Source organism: Carassius carassius, chromosome 37, assembly GCF_963082965.1.
Source record: "Carassius carassius chromosome 37, fCarCar2.1, whole genome shotgun sequence".
NCBI classification, from domain to species: Eukaryota; Metazoa; Chordata; class Actinopteri; order Cypriniformes; family Cyprinidae; genus Carassius; species Carassius carassius.
Window position 1 is genome coordinate 21,973,089 of NC_081791.1, and position 15,389 is coordinate 21,988,477.

Sequence of the window (15,389 nt, forward strand, 5' to 3'; positions counted from 1 at the left end):
ATTAAATTATTTTAAAAGAACAATTTTCCATTTTATATTTATTTGTTTGTTTGCTGCCAGTTTGTACAAAGTACAGAGAAATTCCAATGTTCAAATATTAGTATTGTGATTTTTGCAACAAAATGAATGTGGGAAATTTAAATTATTTTAAAATGATTTAATGCTTCATTCTATCGATTTTGTCTGATTAGTGGTAAATAATGTGTGATATAGACACCATCTTCATTAAAATAAAATAAAGATGAAAAGTTAAGTTTATCTTTATGAGTAGATGCTGCTAATTGAACTGAATTTGAATTCAAAAGTTCTAATTTAAACTCAAATTGTGTAAATTCACCACTGAAATCTACTCAAAGTAAATCTATATCACACTAAAAAAGTGCAATGCACATTAACATAAATACATCCTTCTCTAAAGATGCTAAATGATGCTCATCAGCTTGTGATGCTGAGGTAACATTAAGGAACATGTTCTCACACAAGGAGAGAACAGCCTTTAATTTACCTGCATCTCCAAATACTCCCAATTAAAGTCTAAAACAACAGGATCCTTGTGCACACCCACTGTGCCACTGCTCTTCTGAGCCACAGGCAGCTGAAGAACCAGGTGTGTGTGTGTGTGTGTGTGTTTGTATGCTATACCCCAGGACATCCAAGTAATAGCCTCATAAATCTACTCATGCATAAAAAGCAAAGCAGTTCGCACCGCCATTGGGCCAGCCATGCCTACACCTGCCGCCCTGAACACAGAAGCCAGTCGCCCTCCAGAGGCTCAGTCTGTTGAGTGCTTCACCCAGGCCCATTTTTGGGGAAATCATAATTTTGGTCATACAATTAGCTTAGAGCTTAATGAACACAGATGCTGAGGAACATCCACATGCACAAGCACTTAAATTGATCACTCACAGCTTTGCATTACGGTTCAAGAGAAGAATGTGAAATCACTGAGACTTTTATGCTACATATTTATTTCATAATCCTGCATTGATCTGCTCTGATATACAATAAGCTTTTTTGCAATAATAAGCAATTATTAAAAACATTAGTTCATAAATGCATGAAAACTTAATGCAAAAAAAAATAATTTGCATAGTGCAAAACAATCAAATTTTCATTACTATTAATGCAGAACAAAATATTTTTGCAGTATTACAAAAAAATAATTTGCATTACCACACTGCAATGTCATTGTCAATGTCATTTGTGAGGAATATATATATATATATATATATATATATATATATATATATATATGGGTCAAAGACGAAAAAGTGTTTAACCATAAAAAAAAGTGTAATACTGCTTTAAACTGTTGTAGTTTTTCCCCCCAAAAAAATGCAAAAAGTTTTCTGTTTTATGTAATTGCAATTTTGTTTTTGTTTTTCTGAGCAAAAAATAAATATCATACATTTTCCCCTGATTTACAGAAGACACACAGTAAAATGTCATTCAGTGTAACAATCTTGTCAGGCATATTTATAAACAAAAATCAATTTATTACATATTAAAAGACTAATTACTTTCACCCCAAATACTAATGAGTTGTAATTTTACATTTTAACCTTTGACACTATCCTAGGTTTTGCCCATTTGTCAGTAAGAATTTTGTACTAATTTAAAACACAATAAAATTTAGTATGCTCCATTATTCTTTTAGATATTTTAATATGTACATGTCAGAATAAGCATGTTGTTTGAATTTTTGCATAAATATTGTGTTACACTGAATGACAATGTAACATTATTTCAACCAAATTTTGACATTTTATTCTCCAAAAACTTATTTGAAACCTTAAAAGTAGACATTTTACTTACATTTAATGTGCTTTCTATGGACACAAAATCACTTTTGTACATTTATTTTGGTACGGACATATTAACGTCTTTGACCCATATATATATATATATATATGAGACCTGCTTATCAATTATATATATATATAAAGCAAGTCTCATTAATATTCATCATATGCATTATATGTATTAAGTTCACTCCATGCCCTGCCGTTCCTCCAGTGTTTTGTTGCTTTGAGGAATTATTGGACTATGCTGATGGTGATGATGGTGACGATGGCTATGTTGATGATGTCCCTGGTGATGGTGACGATGACTATGTTGATGATGATGTCCATGTTGATGGCGTCCATGGTGATGGTGACCATGGCTGCCGTAAGGAAGATGAGAGTGATGATGCTGGTGATGGTTCCTCCTGTGATGACGACCACCATGCTCATGACGTCGGTGTTCATGACGCGAATGCATAATCACCTTTGATTCAACCATTGCTCGTTCTTCCAGAGTAATGTTTGCACACATGGAGTTATAGAAGACGTCCAGATCTATCAAGACAACTCCTATGCCACCAAAGCCTTTCTGGAGCACCTGGACATTAAAAATGTCACAGCATCTTCTGATTATCCATCTAGTATTTTATTTCTACATTTTGTTACTGCTTTAAAACTACACTTCACTTACCTCTGCTACAAGACTTTGCTCATTTGAGAGACTTGTTAAAGTAATGAACCGCTCTTGTCCACTTTTAATGGCCTGGCACACCTGAAAGGATAAGCGTTTTAGATTATTTAATTTCACCTGAGCTTTCCCCGAGGAAGCTAATAATTAATGCTAAGCTAATACTATCTGCGGTTATAGCCTACCTGATCGCCCAGGTATAAGCCCAAAACGTGGATGTGATCCTTCCTTCCTGTCTCTGTATTCATGTCATCATGCTTGAGGTGATCCCTGTGGTGATGCCTTCTATGTGACCGCCGTAGAAAAGCAGGCATGGCTAGATTGAGCTTTTGCAGGTCAACTTGCTGGTCCTGTAAAGGAAAAGAAATATGAGGTAAACCCAGAGTTTGAACACTAACATGCTAACAAATAAATATGATTTACCCAAATATGATAGATCTATATCCTTACTGGTCCTGGAATAACATTCATATGAAGATATGAATCACAGATGCTACAAGAATTACAGATGCTACAAAAGTTTTACAGACCCATCATTTATCCTCTTTGGAAGCAGTTTTAATGGTGTAAGGCCTATAAGTTATGTTATTCCTGGACCATCAAAAGATGTGGATGCTTAAATACATCTTACTAGAGCTAATCACATTACGTGGGCTGCATTTGGTAGGCCAAACCCGGAAATTAGTTATTTAGCATTTTAGCATTTAAGTTTCCATTATCCTGAAGTCAGTAGGTTTTTTGAATGAGTTTTTGGTTAGATGCCTAAAATTAGGTCTGTGGTGAACACAAACTCAAGATATTATTTTATACTTCATAAAAAACACAGTATCACTTCTGTTTTCTTTACAGCTTTTACTTGTCTTTAAAAAGGCAGCAGCTAACAAGTTAGCTAAATGGGACTACAGAGGCTGTCGGGACATTAAACATTACACCAAACAGTTAAACTTAACTTACTAGTACACTTTCACAGCCTGTGTTGTCAGGAATTAAGATAATAATAATAATAGTGAAAGAATTGTCTTAAACTTAATGGTAGTGATGATGAAGTCATGTTAGGGAAAGTCAAAAGGGAAGTCGTGGCCTAATGGTTAGAGTCGGACTCGCAATCGAAGGGTTGTGAGTTCGAGTCTCGGGCCGGCAGGAATTGAATAGGTGGGGGGAGTGCATGTACAGTGCTCTCTCCACCTTCAATACCACGACTTAGGTGCCCTTGAGCAAGGCATCGAACCCCCAACTGCTCCCTGAGCGCCGCAGCATAAATGGCTGCTCACTGCTCCGGGTGTGTGTTCACGGTGTGTGTGTGTTCACTGCTGTGTGTGTGCACTTTGGATGGGTTAAAAGCAGAGCAAGAATTATGAGTATGGGTCACCATACTTGGCCGTATGTCACGTCACTTTCACTTACCATGGGGTAGTTCGTTTATAGTCCACATTTAGCTTTTTACTTCTGGTGATTGTATTTGTGCTGCAAAATTCTTAAAATTTATTTTAATTTGCAAAGATTGTAATAATGAACAAAGCATGTAAGAATCAGAAACTTTTGTTGGTCACAGAGCTTATTTTCGGCAGTAATCCAATTCTATTGGATCTTTGTCGAGTGAACCAGGGTGGACATGAACATCCAGAAATATGTCATCCTTGAGGCACTGAATTCTAAAGCCAGTAAATAAAAGCCTGTCTCAACAAATTGTAAGAAATTTGAGTAATTTACAATGTATGGTCCATCCTTTTCGAGGCGAGCCGGCAGAATGGATATGAAGTCCACGTACCTTTTGAAAGGAAAGAAACTATTAAGTACATAAAAGAACCGAGCACAGCAAGTGCAATATGAATAGTGCATAGGAACAAGACTCACTGTGAAAGTGTTGGCTCATTATAAGTGACTGCACTGTGGTCAGCACGCTCTAGTACAGACACTGACAGAAGTAGAGGCTGGGTTTCTCCTTCAAACGCGCCTTTAAGACTCTACAGACAAAATTGAAGCTTGTAATAAAAATACACTTTGTTTTTATTAAAGCAAAACACATTTAAATGTGCGCTGAAAATAATAGCCCTTACCTTCAGAAAATTTGTGAATAGCTCTATGGTTCTGCTAGATTCATCAGAAGAAGAGCCATCCAGCCAAGTCACGTCTACACCGTCTAAACTCTTGTGCTTTAAGTATGTCAATACCGTTTGAACAAAAGTCTCAACACCGGCCTCATTAGCAGACATCAGCTCCAACCTAAACAACAGCAGCAAATTTAGTTAATTCAATATATTGTCATGGTATATATTTTAATGTTTTCAGAGATTCTCTTCAGTGATCCGTACATGTAAAAAAAATAATAATAATAATAAATTAAAAGTGGTAAAATATATATATATATATTTTTTTTTTTTGTACCTTGATGATTTGATTTCCAAGCCAAGCAAAATCTTCAAAGTTGGATTTCTGGGGAAAGTATCATATTTTTATGAACACATTTTGACAAATTATATAAAAAAAAAGAAAGTGTAAAACGACAAATACAGTATTATGATCACACACAAACATATGTAAAGTAATACTATTAACTATAATATTAATACATTTTTTACTTTTTATTTACAAATGTCTGAATTTTAGCGGTTCAGTCCAGGGTCATTATCCTTAACTAAATCTCAGATTAAAATCATAAAAAAATAATTGTATTAATTTAAATAAAATAGCCATTTAACTGTAATAAAAATATGAAAAAAACAACAAAATATGAAAACATTTCTCATTTTTGTTTAGCTTAAGCTGAAGTACTAAAAGTACTAAAATAACAAAAATTTAATTAAAATTCATCTTAAAAAAACACTACAAAATCATGACAAAACCAAATGCTAAAATTGTATTTAAAATATTGAAAAAAACACTAATAACAGATTCAGTCAGAGAATGAGTCAAGAAAGATAAAAAATCAGACCTCTCTTTCATCATTCTAATAGTAACACTGTCATCTTCTGACAAGCTTTGGAGGTAAAGGTCATCATCAGTGGGGGTCAAGGGGAGGATGATGTGAGAGCACGGCCCCTCATGTGTGCGGTGTGTTAAAACATCCAGATAACAGGTCAGTCTGTAACTCCTCTGCGCACCTGAGATGAAAGAGTGAGAGAAAACTTAAGTGCTGTGTTATTATTGTTACTCTGAATGCCCTCAGCAGCAGCCTAAGCTTACTATTTTAGTTTCAGCTTGTTCTGCCTCTCAAATGTTTCCTTTCTCAAGTGCTCTCTAATCTAGCAGCCGTGTGCTTGTACCACACACCAGCATCACACATGCAATGTTCTCCTTGAGAGACTGTTGAATGACGATTTAAACAGGTTGCGAGTGGACTTACCGACTGAAATCACCAGGCAAAGGAATGCAAAAGCTGAAACACAATAGAAAAATACTCATCAATATCTTGATACACTGACAGAATCAAGAATTCTATGAAAAATGTTAAGTAGTTTTGTGACATTTGTTTTTTTTTTTTGTTTTTTGCAAGTTAGTACGTCTGTGGTTGTTCCAGCAGCGGAAACCTAAATTAAAAGCCACATCCTGATGTGTGTGTAGATGTTGTTACAGATAATACCCGACTGCAAATTGTATAGCAACAAGTTATGGCAAAAATGCAACATATTAAATGCTTGTCTTACATGTAGAGCTATTTTATGTTATAAATTATTTTGTGGTATGTGTCACAAGAATGTTATGTTTGCTATAGATTCAAAGCACAGATGAATAAGCAACATCAGCAATATCTATATTAGATTTCATTTTTTTTTTTTTAAACATCTTTTATGCTTACCAAGGCTGCATTAAATACAGTAAATCTGCAATTTTGTGAAATATCATTACAATTTCATATTGTTATCAATGCTGAAAACAGTATTGAAAACAGCTTAGTATTTCAATAGGAATGCATTGTTTACAGGATTTTTTGATGAATACATCTTTAGTAACAAGTCTGTAAACTCATACTTATTGACTCCGAACCTCTGAATGGTTGTGAATTTAGAATATACTCAAGGAAAAATTATTCACTTCCAAGACACTTACTAAAACATATGTAAACTGTCAGAAAAATAACCTGCTGAAAAAATACCAGTTTAATAACGACATTTAAATGTCAGAGTTTCAGTTGGAAGATCAGAAATACGAAACAATTTACTGAATACTTGCCTCTGAGCTGCATTGTTCCTGAAGAAGTCAGTAGCTGCTGTGTTGTCTGATAAAGGCAGGCTATATATTATACACATACATACACCACTTCCTGTGTCAACACTGACCCCAAAGTTTCCCTGTCAGCTTCACACTTTGCTGATGTGAAGCCCACATCCTGGTTGTACAACAGGCCTGTGCCATCCTTATAAACATACTACATTTATATTAAAACAATGCTGATTATATTTTCTGAGGCAGCAACATTTTTACATTATTAACTGTATTATTATTATATGAACAAACTGAGAAAAAAAGCTTGTACATTTTCCGGCAATAGATTTCTGATTCAAGAAATACTGTAGTTGACCTAAAAAATCTATATTTGCTGAAAATGTGCTCACCCACCACATGCCATTCATGATAACTTTGCCTATTCATTGGAAGAGATTTGGAGAAATTTAGCATTGCAAGCATTACTTTCACCTGAGAAAGCAATATTATGGATAGATGACTTGTATTTTAGTCAGAAATAATGGTTTAAAGTTGAAAATGTCTTAATTATTAAGTTATTAAATGCAGCTTTTCACTTCACAAGATGTTAACTGATGGACTGGAGTTGTGTGGATTATGTGTGAATAATTATGATGTTTTTTATCAGCTGTTTGGAGTCTCATTCTGACGGCACCCGTTCACTGCAAAGGATCCATTGATGAGCAAAAATGCTAAAATTCTCCAAATCTGTTCAGATGAAGAAACAAACTTGCCAACATATAGGATGGCCTGAGGATGAGTAGATTTACATTTTTTGGCAAACTAATCCTATTAGATCTGGAATAACTTTTACTGACAGATAATCAATGGAATTACATAAAAACTGCACATATATTTATACATACGTCTGATGTGGTTCTACGTTACATGTTATATTCATGTATAAACTGCAATTTCAGAAGTTTACATTTTTCGACTGATTTTTTGTTCAAAGCTGAGTAATTTAAACGTAGGTATGCTAAAATTTTATGCCATGGTTTTTCGAGGAGTACTTACATTTAAAAAATGCAGCTTCTTACACTTGATTGTGATTTAAGCAGACTTCAAGAGCCCACCAAATTCAAGGACGCCTGTTGAGACCTGATGGGCTTAAAGACCGTGATCCTCTTCCTCACTCCAGATTAAGCTTTGTTTTATCCAGCTCGGAAAGCATATCGCCACCTCTTGAAACGGAGTGCGTGTCTGTTTCAGCCTGTATACAGATTTTAATCAAGGTTTACATTTAAGTTATAATATAAATATCACCTCACAATGTTGAGTCTGGCCTACAGAGCCCCCAATCAGTCTCAGGACAGCAGCGTCAAGCCGGAAGTGGGCGGAGCAAAAGTTATCTTAGTAACTAACCTTACTAATTTACTACCGTTGTTTTAATCTACGTTGATGTCAAGTCAGCATTTATTTTTTATTTTTTAAAACGATTCAATCAGATGATAGATAGATAAGGTAGCTGATCAAAAACAAGGTGAGATTTATAAGGCTTTCATAAAACAAAGTTATTAATAAAAATGATGTGGTCATATTCTTATTCCAGTAATAACTGTTATTTTATTTTAGATAAAATTCTGTTATCATTATTCTATTATTTTAGAATGTTATGCCCCTAAAATTCAAGATAATGGGGCATGTTTGCTGTTTGTCCCAAATGTGATTTTACACAACTGTTTAGTAAATAAGAAGTTAATATGATGTTATATTTTACAATATAACACAATTATATATGAAATTATATTATTGGGTTTTATATATTATATACTATATCATTGTGTAATTATATTATTGTGTTATATACAATATAACACAGTATTGTGTGTTTTTGCTCTGTTTTGCCAATGAAAATATTACCTATAATCTAATGTCACAGCAGAATTGTTGTGCATCTCAGAGAGACACAGCGGTGTTTAGTTTTTTGAATGAATCTGCGTTTTTAACAAATCAGGTGAACCAATGATTCAAAAGCCCATTCATAAAGTGAGCCGTTTACTGAATTCCTGAATGAATCAGCCATTTGAACTAATCAAATAAATGACTCATAAGAACATTTAGCGCTACCTGCTGGCAGTTTTAGTTTCTTATTTAGAAGTATTATTTCCTAAAAAAAAAAAAAAAAAAGGGGGGGGGAAACATTTTAAAGGTATTGTTCTTCGTTTTCATTAGAATGGATAAACAAAAGTGCTTTCTTAGACCTCTGTATTCAATTTTATTTATTTATTATTATTATGCTCTGTAGATGGTCCTTGAGATGCCTTTGATTTCACAGCTGTAAGTTGTTGTTTAAAAATATAATTGGGACTTAATTCAGTTTGATATATTAATATGTCTTTTTCATTATTTGTTTGGAAAATTTTGCTCTTGAAAACTATATTTTTCTTGCGTACGTTTTTCTGTCCAGCAGACTACAAATTACCTTTTTTTTCACAGGAAACATTTCCTCACTGTGTGCAAGTGCTTTAAGAGCAAGAGAGTGAAATCTGCAACAGGGTATGTTTTTTTTTTAATATCTCAAATAGGTGCACTTGAAAAAGAAAAAATAAACAATCAAAACTTGATAATGCTTGCTACATACTGACTAAAGCTCATGACTTTTTAGTATTATGTGATACTGAATGCACAGTATTATTAAAGGCATTTACAACACTTGTTTGTCCGCCTCATTCAGGACCCAAGCATACTAATAGACCTGCACTCTGGAGGTGGATGGCTGCAGAAAAACCTCTTTGTCTTCAGAGGTTTGGTGAGAGAGCTGAGGTTCCTCCAACTGAAAGACGAAGACCAAAGAAAGCTCTTCTTTAGCTTCCACATGTCGAAATGGCTGATGTCCAGCAACTGGCCAAAGAACCTTTTGTTTTCCAATTTCCAATATAAGGATAATATGGACAGTTTATCTATGAGTGCATGGACAAAAGGGGCCTCAAAATAAATTGCGTGTTTCTCGAGTTTTCATTCATTTTAGTTTTCTTTTATTTAATTTTGATTATTATTGTTAAATCTGTGCTTTTTTTTGTTGTTGCTTTGCTTTTTTTTTGCATTTGTTTGTTTTATTTTATTTAGTTTTATTTTTTATATATCTTTTGCTACTTATGTATGATAATTTGTAAAAAAAAATAATAATAATGAAATGTTCAAATCATCCTTTTGTCTATCTACCTTATCTATCTATCATCTGATTAAATCGTTGTAATAAAATGCTGATTTGACCTCAACGTAGATTAACACTTTAAAAGATCCAAAACACTACGTGGCGCTATGCTTAGTAAGATAACATTGCTCCGTCCACTTCCGGCTTGACGCTGCTGTCCTGAGACTGCTGTGACGTAAGGGTTCTGCAACTAGAGGCATCTCTACACAACAGCTGTTTAGTCAAGAAGGCAGCAGATATAAGCCTACATTTAAAGCTATTTTAAACTAAATGTTGAAATGCTACATTTAAAATGTACAACACTAATAGCAACTCTATGCATGTGACTTTGGAGCCCTCTAGATGTGGAATTAACTGTCGTAAATAATGAGCAGACGTACCTACATGTGGTGAGTGTGGGAAATAAAAATATTAGTTCTCATCAATATCGTTTTGAAACTGATATTTCAAGGCAAAAAAAACACGTCTAAGAACAGCAGTAGTAATCTAGTAAAAAAAATATATATATATTGAACTGCTGCCCCCTGCTGGTGAAACATTCAAACACGCTCAAACTTCCAACTACAAACTTCAGATCAGCGTCTACATAAAAAAAGGCAACTTGAATTTGTGGGATAGATTTAAACAACAGTACTTTAATCCCCTTCAAAAGTCTCAATGTAACACATACTGTGCAAAGTTTTAAGCAACAGGTAGTATAACTGTAATCAGATGAATCTGCATACAACTGGTTAAAAGGAGTATGGTACAAAACTCCTTTACATACACACATATGTTGGTAAAAGTTCAGCATTTTGAAGAATATGGTGAATTCAGCTCATGGCTTTAACTTAATACAATTTTGTGATAATAAGTAACTAAAACATAACATATGCAAAGGACTGAGCACCAGTTAGTCATTCATTCAATTGCTCAATCTTCTAATGGCAAAGAGAGGAACTGCATATTAATAATACATTAATGGTAACATTTGGAACAGAACACTTTTATATAAAGGTAGTATGCAAAACATAATGCATAATGCACCAATAAGCTTAAAATGCTACATTGTTACATTTCAGTGAGGAATCATGTATGAATATTTTGCATGTCTTGGCTTTTAGTAGTCTGATCAAATAACAAATCAACATGGTTAAATGTACTGTACACAACATTACTGTGTTTACTGCATTTTTGACGTAATAAATGCAGCCTTGGTGAACATAAGAGACGTCTTTTTAATAAATAACGTTTTTTTTTTTTCAATTACTTACTGCAGAATTACTAGTATGGTAGTATCCAAACACAGCCTATCATAAATAGAACTCAGTATAAACAACATTTAAAAAGAAATAACAATAACAATTGCAATGGCGAATAATAAAGAACAATATGTCTGAAAACGATAGTGACATTAAATCAGTCAATTCCACCATCGCTGGCTGAGACCACTAGATAAAACTGTGCAAATCCTTCATCACACCTCATTCAATACTCTTAGAAGTAAAAGTGCAAAAATTGTACCTCGTCTCTTCAAAGTGTGCATTTTGGACCACATTCTCCAAAAATGGTTTATAGTAATACCCTAAGAATGCATATCATCAGCACTCTCAGGAACAAATATGCACCCTTATAAAGGGGTAGAGACAAGGTCTACTGTCCCAATGACAATCTACAATTTTTGCACTTTTTTTCTGACAGTGAAGGACAGCCTTCATTCCACATCTGACATTTGGAGGGAAGTTGCCCTGAGTAAAGTAACAACTACCTGTGACCACATCTTAGTATACCCACTTCCTTTGAAACATGTCAATGTAAAACCTCCAGTTAACTCAAAATGACCGGAAAGAGGCAGATGGCAGACATTAGGCCCGGATCTGAGGGAAGAAGGACTGAGATTTGAGTCTTTTCTGTGAAAGCAAAGTAGGCTGTAAGACGGTTTTAAAAAGGAGATCCATCCTTCTTTCCATCTCCACATTGGCATTTGAAGCCACCGACTGGCAACTACAAATCTATTACAGATGTAGGAGCCAATCAAAAGTCACTGAGGATGCTGATGTCAGCAAACTCCTGGCGGTAACGGTGGGAGTACATGCCCAGCAGGAAGGCCCATTTAAGAGTCATGAAGCTCCACACGGCAGATAGATAGAAGCTCTTGGGGTCAGTTATTGCTGAAGACAAAAACATACAGAATGGATTACAGACACTTTAAACATGTGTATATTTTGTGTGGAATGTTTTTATTAGACAAAGTGAAGGTACTTACACTGCTTTTCTGTAACAGCTAAAGCTATGAAGGTGGCAAAAGCAGCAACAGCCAGGAGGGAGAAGACCAAACTAACAAACATGAAGAACTTAAGTCCTTTCAGCCATGTGCGCCAGTAGTCCTGAATGTACATAATGTGGGTGACCAATGCCCAGAGTGCCAGAACGCCTGGAGAATTAAACCCATAACATAAACACATAGAAAAAAATTGGTTATATATATATATATATATATATTTTTTTTTTTTTTTTTTTACAAATTACATGATGAAATAAATGGAAAATGTCCAATAATGGAAAATGTCCACTTATCCAATAAGTTTATGGACATTTCATTAACCCTAAAACACAATGCAATGAAGAGCCAAATTCAAAATGCACAGATAAAACACCTGTAAAATATGAATTTGGAAAACTCCTTAATAGTAATACAGTACATTTTGCCACATTTTTTATGGATTTTCATGTAACAATTTGAATTAAACGTAAACATTTTCAATAGAAAAACTGAAAAGTACTTTCTTACTCCAGTAATCTGTTTCATTTAGTGTGCAAAGTTTTTTTGTTTTTGTTTTTTTGGGGGGGGGGGGGGGGGCAAGTTTTATCAGAAGGAGTAGACAAAAACTGCTAATTTAATTAGTTTGAATAAAATTCCATATGTAAATATTAATTATCATATACTATTTATTTTACATTATATTAAGATAGATAGATAGATAGATAGATAGATAGATAGATAGATAATTTGGAAATAAGTAAATTATATATATAAATATAGCAACAGTCAAAAATCTCCATATTTATGGGTGATTATTTACAAAAACATTTAAAGAAGATAACAGACTGATTCTTTTAAGAAAGAAATGAAATAATCATTCATTATATCTCTATTGGAATAACAAACCACACACTGCATACAGAAGGTGACAGCCTGAGGCTGTCCTTCCCAACCGCAAGATCACACAATAATAGCAACGAATTAAAAAGCATGACAGCAAAAGAAACAGGATGTGAAATTTCTATATTTGACAGCGAATGTGTGGCCTTGAGTTTATTTTCAGACCTGATAACCCGCCCGTCGCCGCCGTCCATGGCTGTTTATAAACCACATTCCACACGATAAACGCCGAAAATCCCACCAGCATGCCGAACGTGGCATAACCCACACTGATGTAGATCCTGTTTGGACCCATTATTAATGTATAAAGTACCGCGGTAAGCTGTAAAAAGAGGATAAAGCGAAGGATTACACCATCGAGGAGAGATTATGTAATGCTGCGCGGTTTATTCGTAAACACGACTGCACGACCCGGAAGAGCTCCCCGGTATCACCATAGCAACAATCAACAACCTCACCGTCGCGGATGAACAAAAATGATTTGGTATTATATGGATAAGTAAAAAGGCAACTGAACTAAATATGTGCGAAACATAACAGAATCAGTTCTATGATATTAATTTGAATTAATTTGATATTAATTTAGGCTTGCAAAACACTTTGTGTACTTGAAATGTTGTGGAAATAAATGGTTCGTATGTCATAGAATGACTCATAATTACTGTAATTTTCAGCAGTGGCTAATTGCAGTGTACTCCAAAAAATAATAAAGCATTAAATGTGCGTTAATTGCTGGGAATTTAATGAGCGTGTACACATGCTAATTAAACACACATTATTTATTGTAAATAATTACAGTATAAATTGGGCATAAAGTTTGATTGAAGGTTGCAAAAATCAATGGAAAAAAACATATAGGAAATATGAATGCAGGTTTTTTTTTTTTTTTTTTTTTTTTTTGATTGTCAATGTTTAAATGTATGTAAAAATTAATCAACCAGCCTAAAAAAACAAAAAGCAATCATCTAAAACTGGAAAAGTGTGTAAACATTTAGAGTGTAAACAACTCATAATGTCACATGTTTCTCTTCTGTGCAACACTGAAGATGGTGGTTTGTATCTCTTTGATCTTTGCTCTAGTGGTTTTCCATCTACCTGTCAAACTCATTGTCACAGCACTACAGTAATTGTGAAACAAACAAACAAAAAAAATAATTCATCTTCTCAATTGCAAATGAACACTACCAGTCCAAAGCTTTTTTGGACAGTAAGATTTTTAATGTTAAAGAATAAAGAATTTTGTGTGAGTGTTTTTGCTGTACTTTGGATCAAATAAATACAGGCTTGGTGAGCAGGAGAGACTTCTTTAAAAAAAAAATCTTACTGTTCAAAAACTTTTGACTTGTAGTGTAGGCAGGAGAGCAAATCATGCATGCAATTCCAAAACAGAATAGAAGAAATGCTACACCCAGAATTAATCAGGCTGACATCATTCACAAATTGTTTCATGCGACCTTATTACTTTATTGTGTACATGAATACACAAGCAACAAATGTCATGCCTTTGGGTATTACATATACAGTACAGACCAAAAGTTTGGAAACATTACTATTTTTAACGTTTTTGAAAGAAGTTTCTTCTGCTCATCAAGCCTGTATTTATTTGATCAAAAACACAGAAAAAAAATGTAATATTGTGATATATTATTACAATTTAAAATAATTGTTTTTAAATGTATTATACTTTAAATTATCATTTATTTCTTTAATGCAAAGCTGAATTTTTAGGATCATTATCACATGATCCTTTAGAAATCATTCTAATATGATGATTCATTATCAAAGTTGGAAACAGTTCTGCTGCTTAATTTTTTTTCAGAACATGTAATACTTTTTTAGGAAACTTTGATGAATAAAAAGTAAAAAAAAAAAGAAGAAGCTATGTTTTTAAAATATAAATATTTTGTAATAACAATATACACAACTGGTCAGTCATTTGGGGTCAGTCTTTTTTTTTCTTTCTTTTTTTTAATAAAATTAATACTTTTATTCAGCAAGGATGTGTTAAATTGCTAAAAAGTGATAGTAAAGAAAATATATTATTATAATATATATTATTAGAATTTGTTTTTATTTTGAATAAATGCAGTTCTTTTTAACCTTTTATTCATCAAATATATTAGACAGCAGAACTGTTTCCAACACTTATAATAAATCAGAATATTCGAAGGATTTCTAAATGATCATGTGATAGACTGGATGTTACATGTGACACTGAAGGCTGGAGTAATGATGCTGAAAATTCAGCTTTGCATCACAGGAATAAATATATTTTTTTAAAGTATATTCAAATAGAAAACTATTATTTTAAGTTGTAATAATATTTCACAGTATTACTGTTTTTTCTGTATTTTTGATCAAATAAATGCAGGCTTGATGAGCAGAAGAAACTTCTTTCAAAAACATTAAAAATAGTAATGGTTCCAAACTTTTTTT

General features: G+C 33.5%; 2 protein-coding genes across 2 annotated transcripts; both read right to left on the reverse strand.

Annotated features, from left to right (window-relative positions):
* Positions 1–1,935: 1,935 nt before the first annotated feature.
* LOC132118683 (uncharacterized) lies at positions 1,936–6,655 on the reverse strand. Its single transcript, XM_059528645.1, has 10 exons — positions 6,643–6,655; positions 5,816–5,848; positions 5,405–5,573; positions 4,858–4,905; positions 4,530–4,695; positions 4,327–4,436; positions 4,156–4,240; positions 2,658–2,822; positions 2,476–2,556; positions 1,936–2,382 (listed from the first exon to the last, which is right to left on the reverse strand). The coding sequence occupies exons 1-10, from the start codon at positions 6,653–6,655 to the stop codon at positions 1,990–1,992; spliced, it is 1,263 nt and encodes a 420-aa protein (XP_059384628.1). The 3' UTR covers positions 1,936–1,989.
* A 4,920-nt stretch (positions 6,656–11,575) lies between these two features.
* On the reverse strand, positions 11,576–13,374 carry LOC132117757 (heme transporter hrg1-B-like). The gene is made up of 3 exons (XM_059527066.1): positions 13,119–13,374; positions 12,057–12,224; positions 11,576–11,961 (listed from the first exon to the last, which is right to left on the reverse strand). The coding sequence occupies exons 1-3, from the start codon at positions 13,246–13,248 to the stop codon at positions 11,825–11,827; spliced, it is 435 nt and encodes a 144-aa protein (XP_059383049.1). The 5' UTR covers positions 13,249–13,374; the 3' UTR covers positions 11,576–11,824.
* Between the last annotated feature and the right edge of the window lie 2,015 nt (positions 13,375–15,389).

Excerpts from the sequence above, each read along its gene's own strand:
- LOC132118683 (XM_059528645.1), bottom strand. Across the intron at positions 5,574-5,815 it reads TTGCCTGGTGATTTCAGTCG|GTGCGCAGAGGAGTTACAGA; the intron begins GTAAGTCCACTC and ends CTTTCATCTCAG. Across the intron at positions 2,823-4,155 it reads ACTCAAATTTCTTACAATTT|GACCAGCAAGTTGACCTGCA; the intron begins GTTGAGACAGGC and ends TTTCCTTTACAG.
- LOC132117757 (XM_059527066.1), bottom strand. The coding sequence starts at position 13,248 with ATGGGTCCAAACAGGATCTACATCAGTGTGGGTTATGCCACGTTCGGC. Across the intron at positions 12,225-13,118 it reads GGCGACGGGCGGGTTATCAG|GCGTTCTGGCACTCTGGGCA; the intron begins GTCTGAAAATAA and ends TTAATTCTCCAG. Across the intron at positions 11,962-12,056 it reads AGCTGTTACAGAAAAGCAGT|CAATAACTGACCCCAAGAGC; the intron begins GTAAGTACCTTC and ends TTTTGTCTTCAG.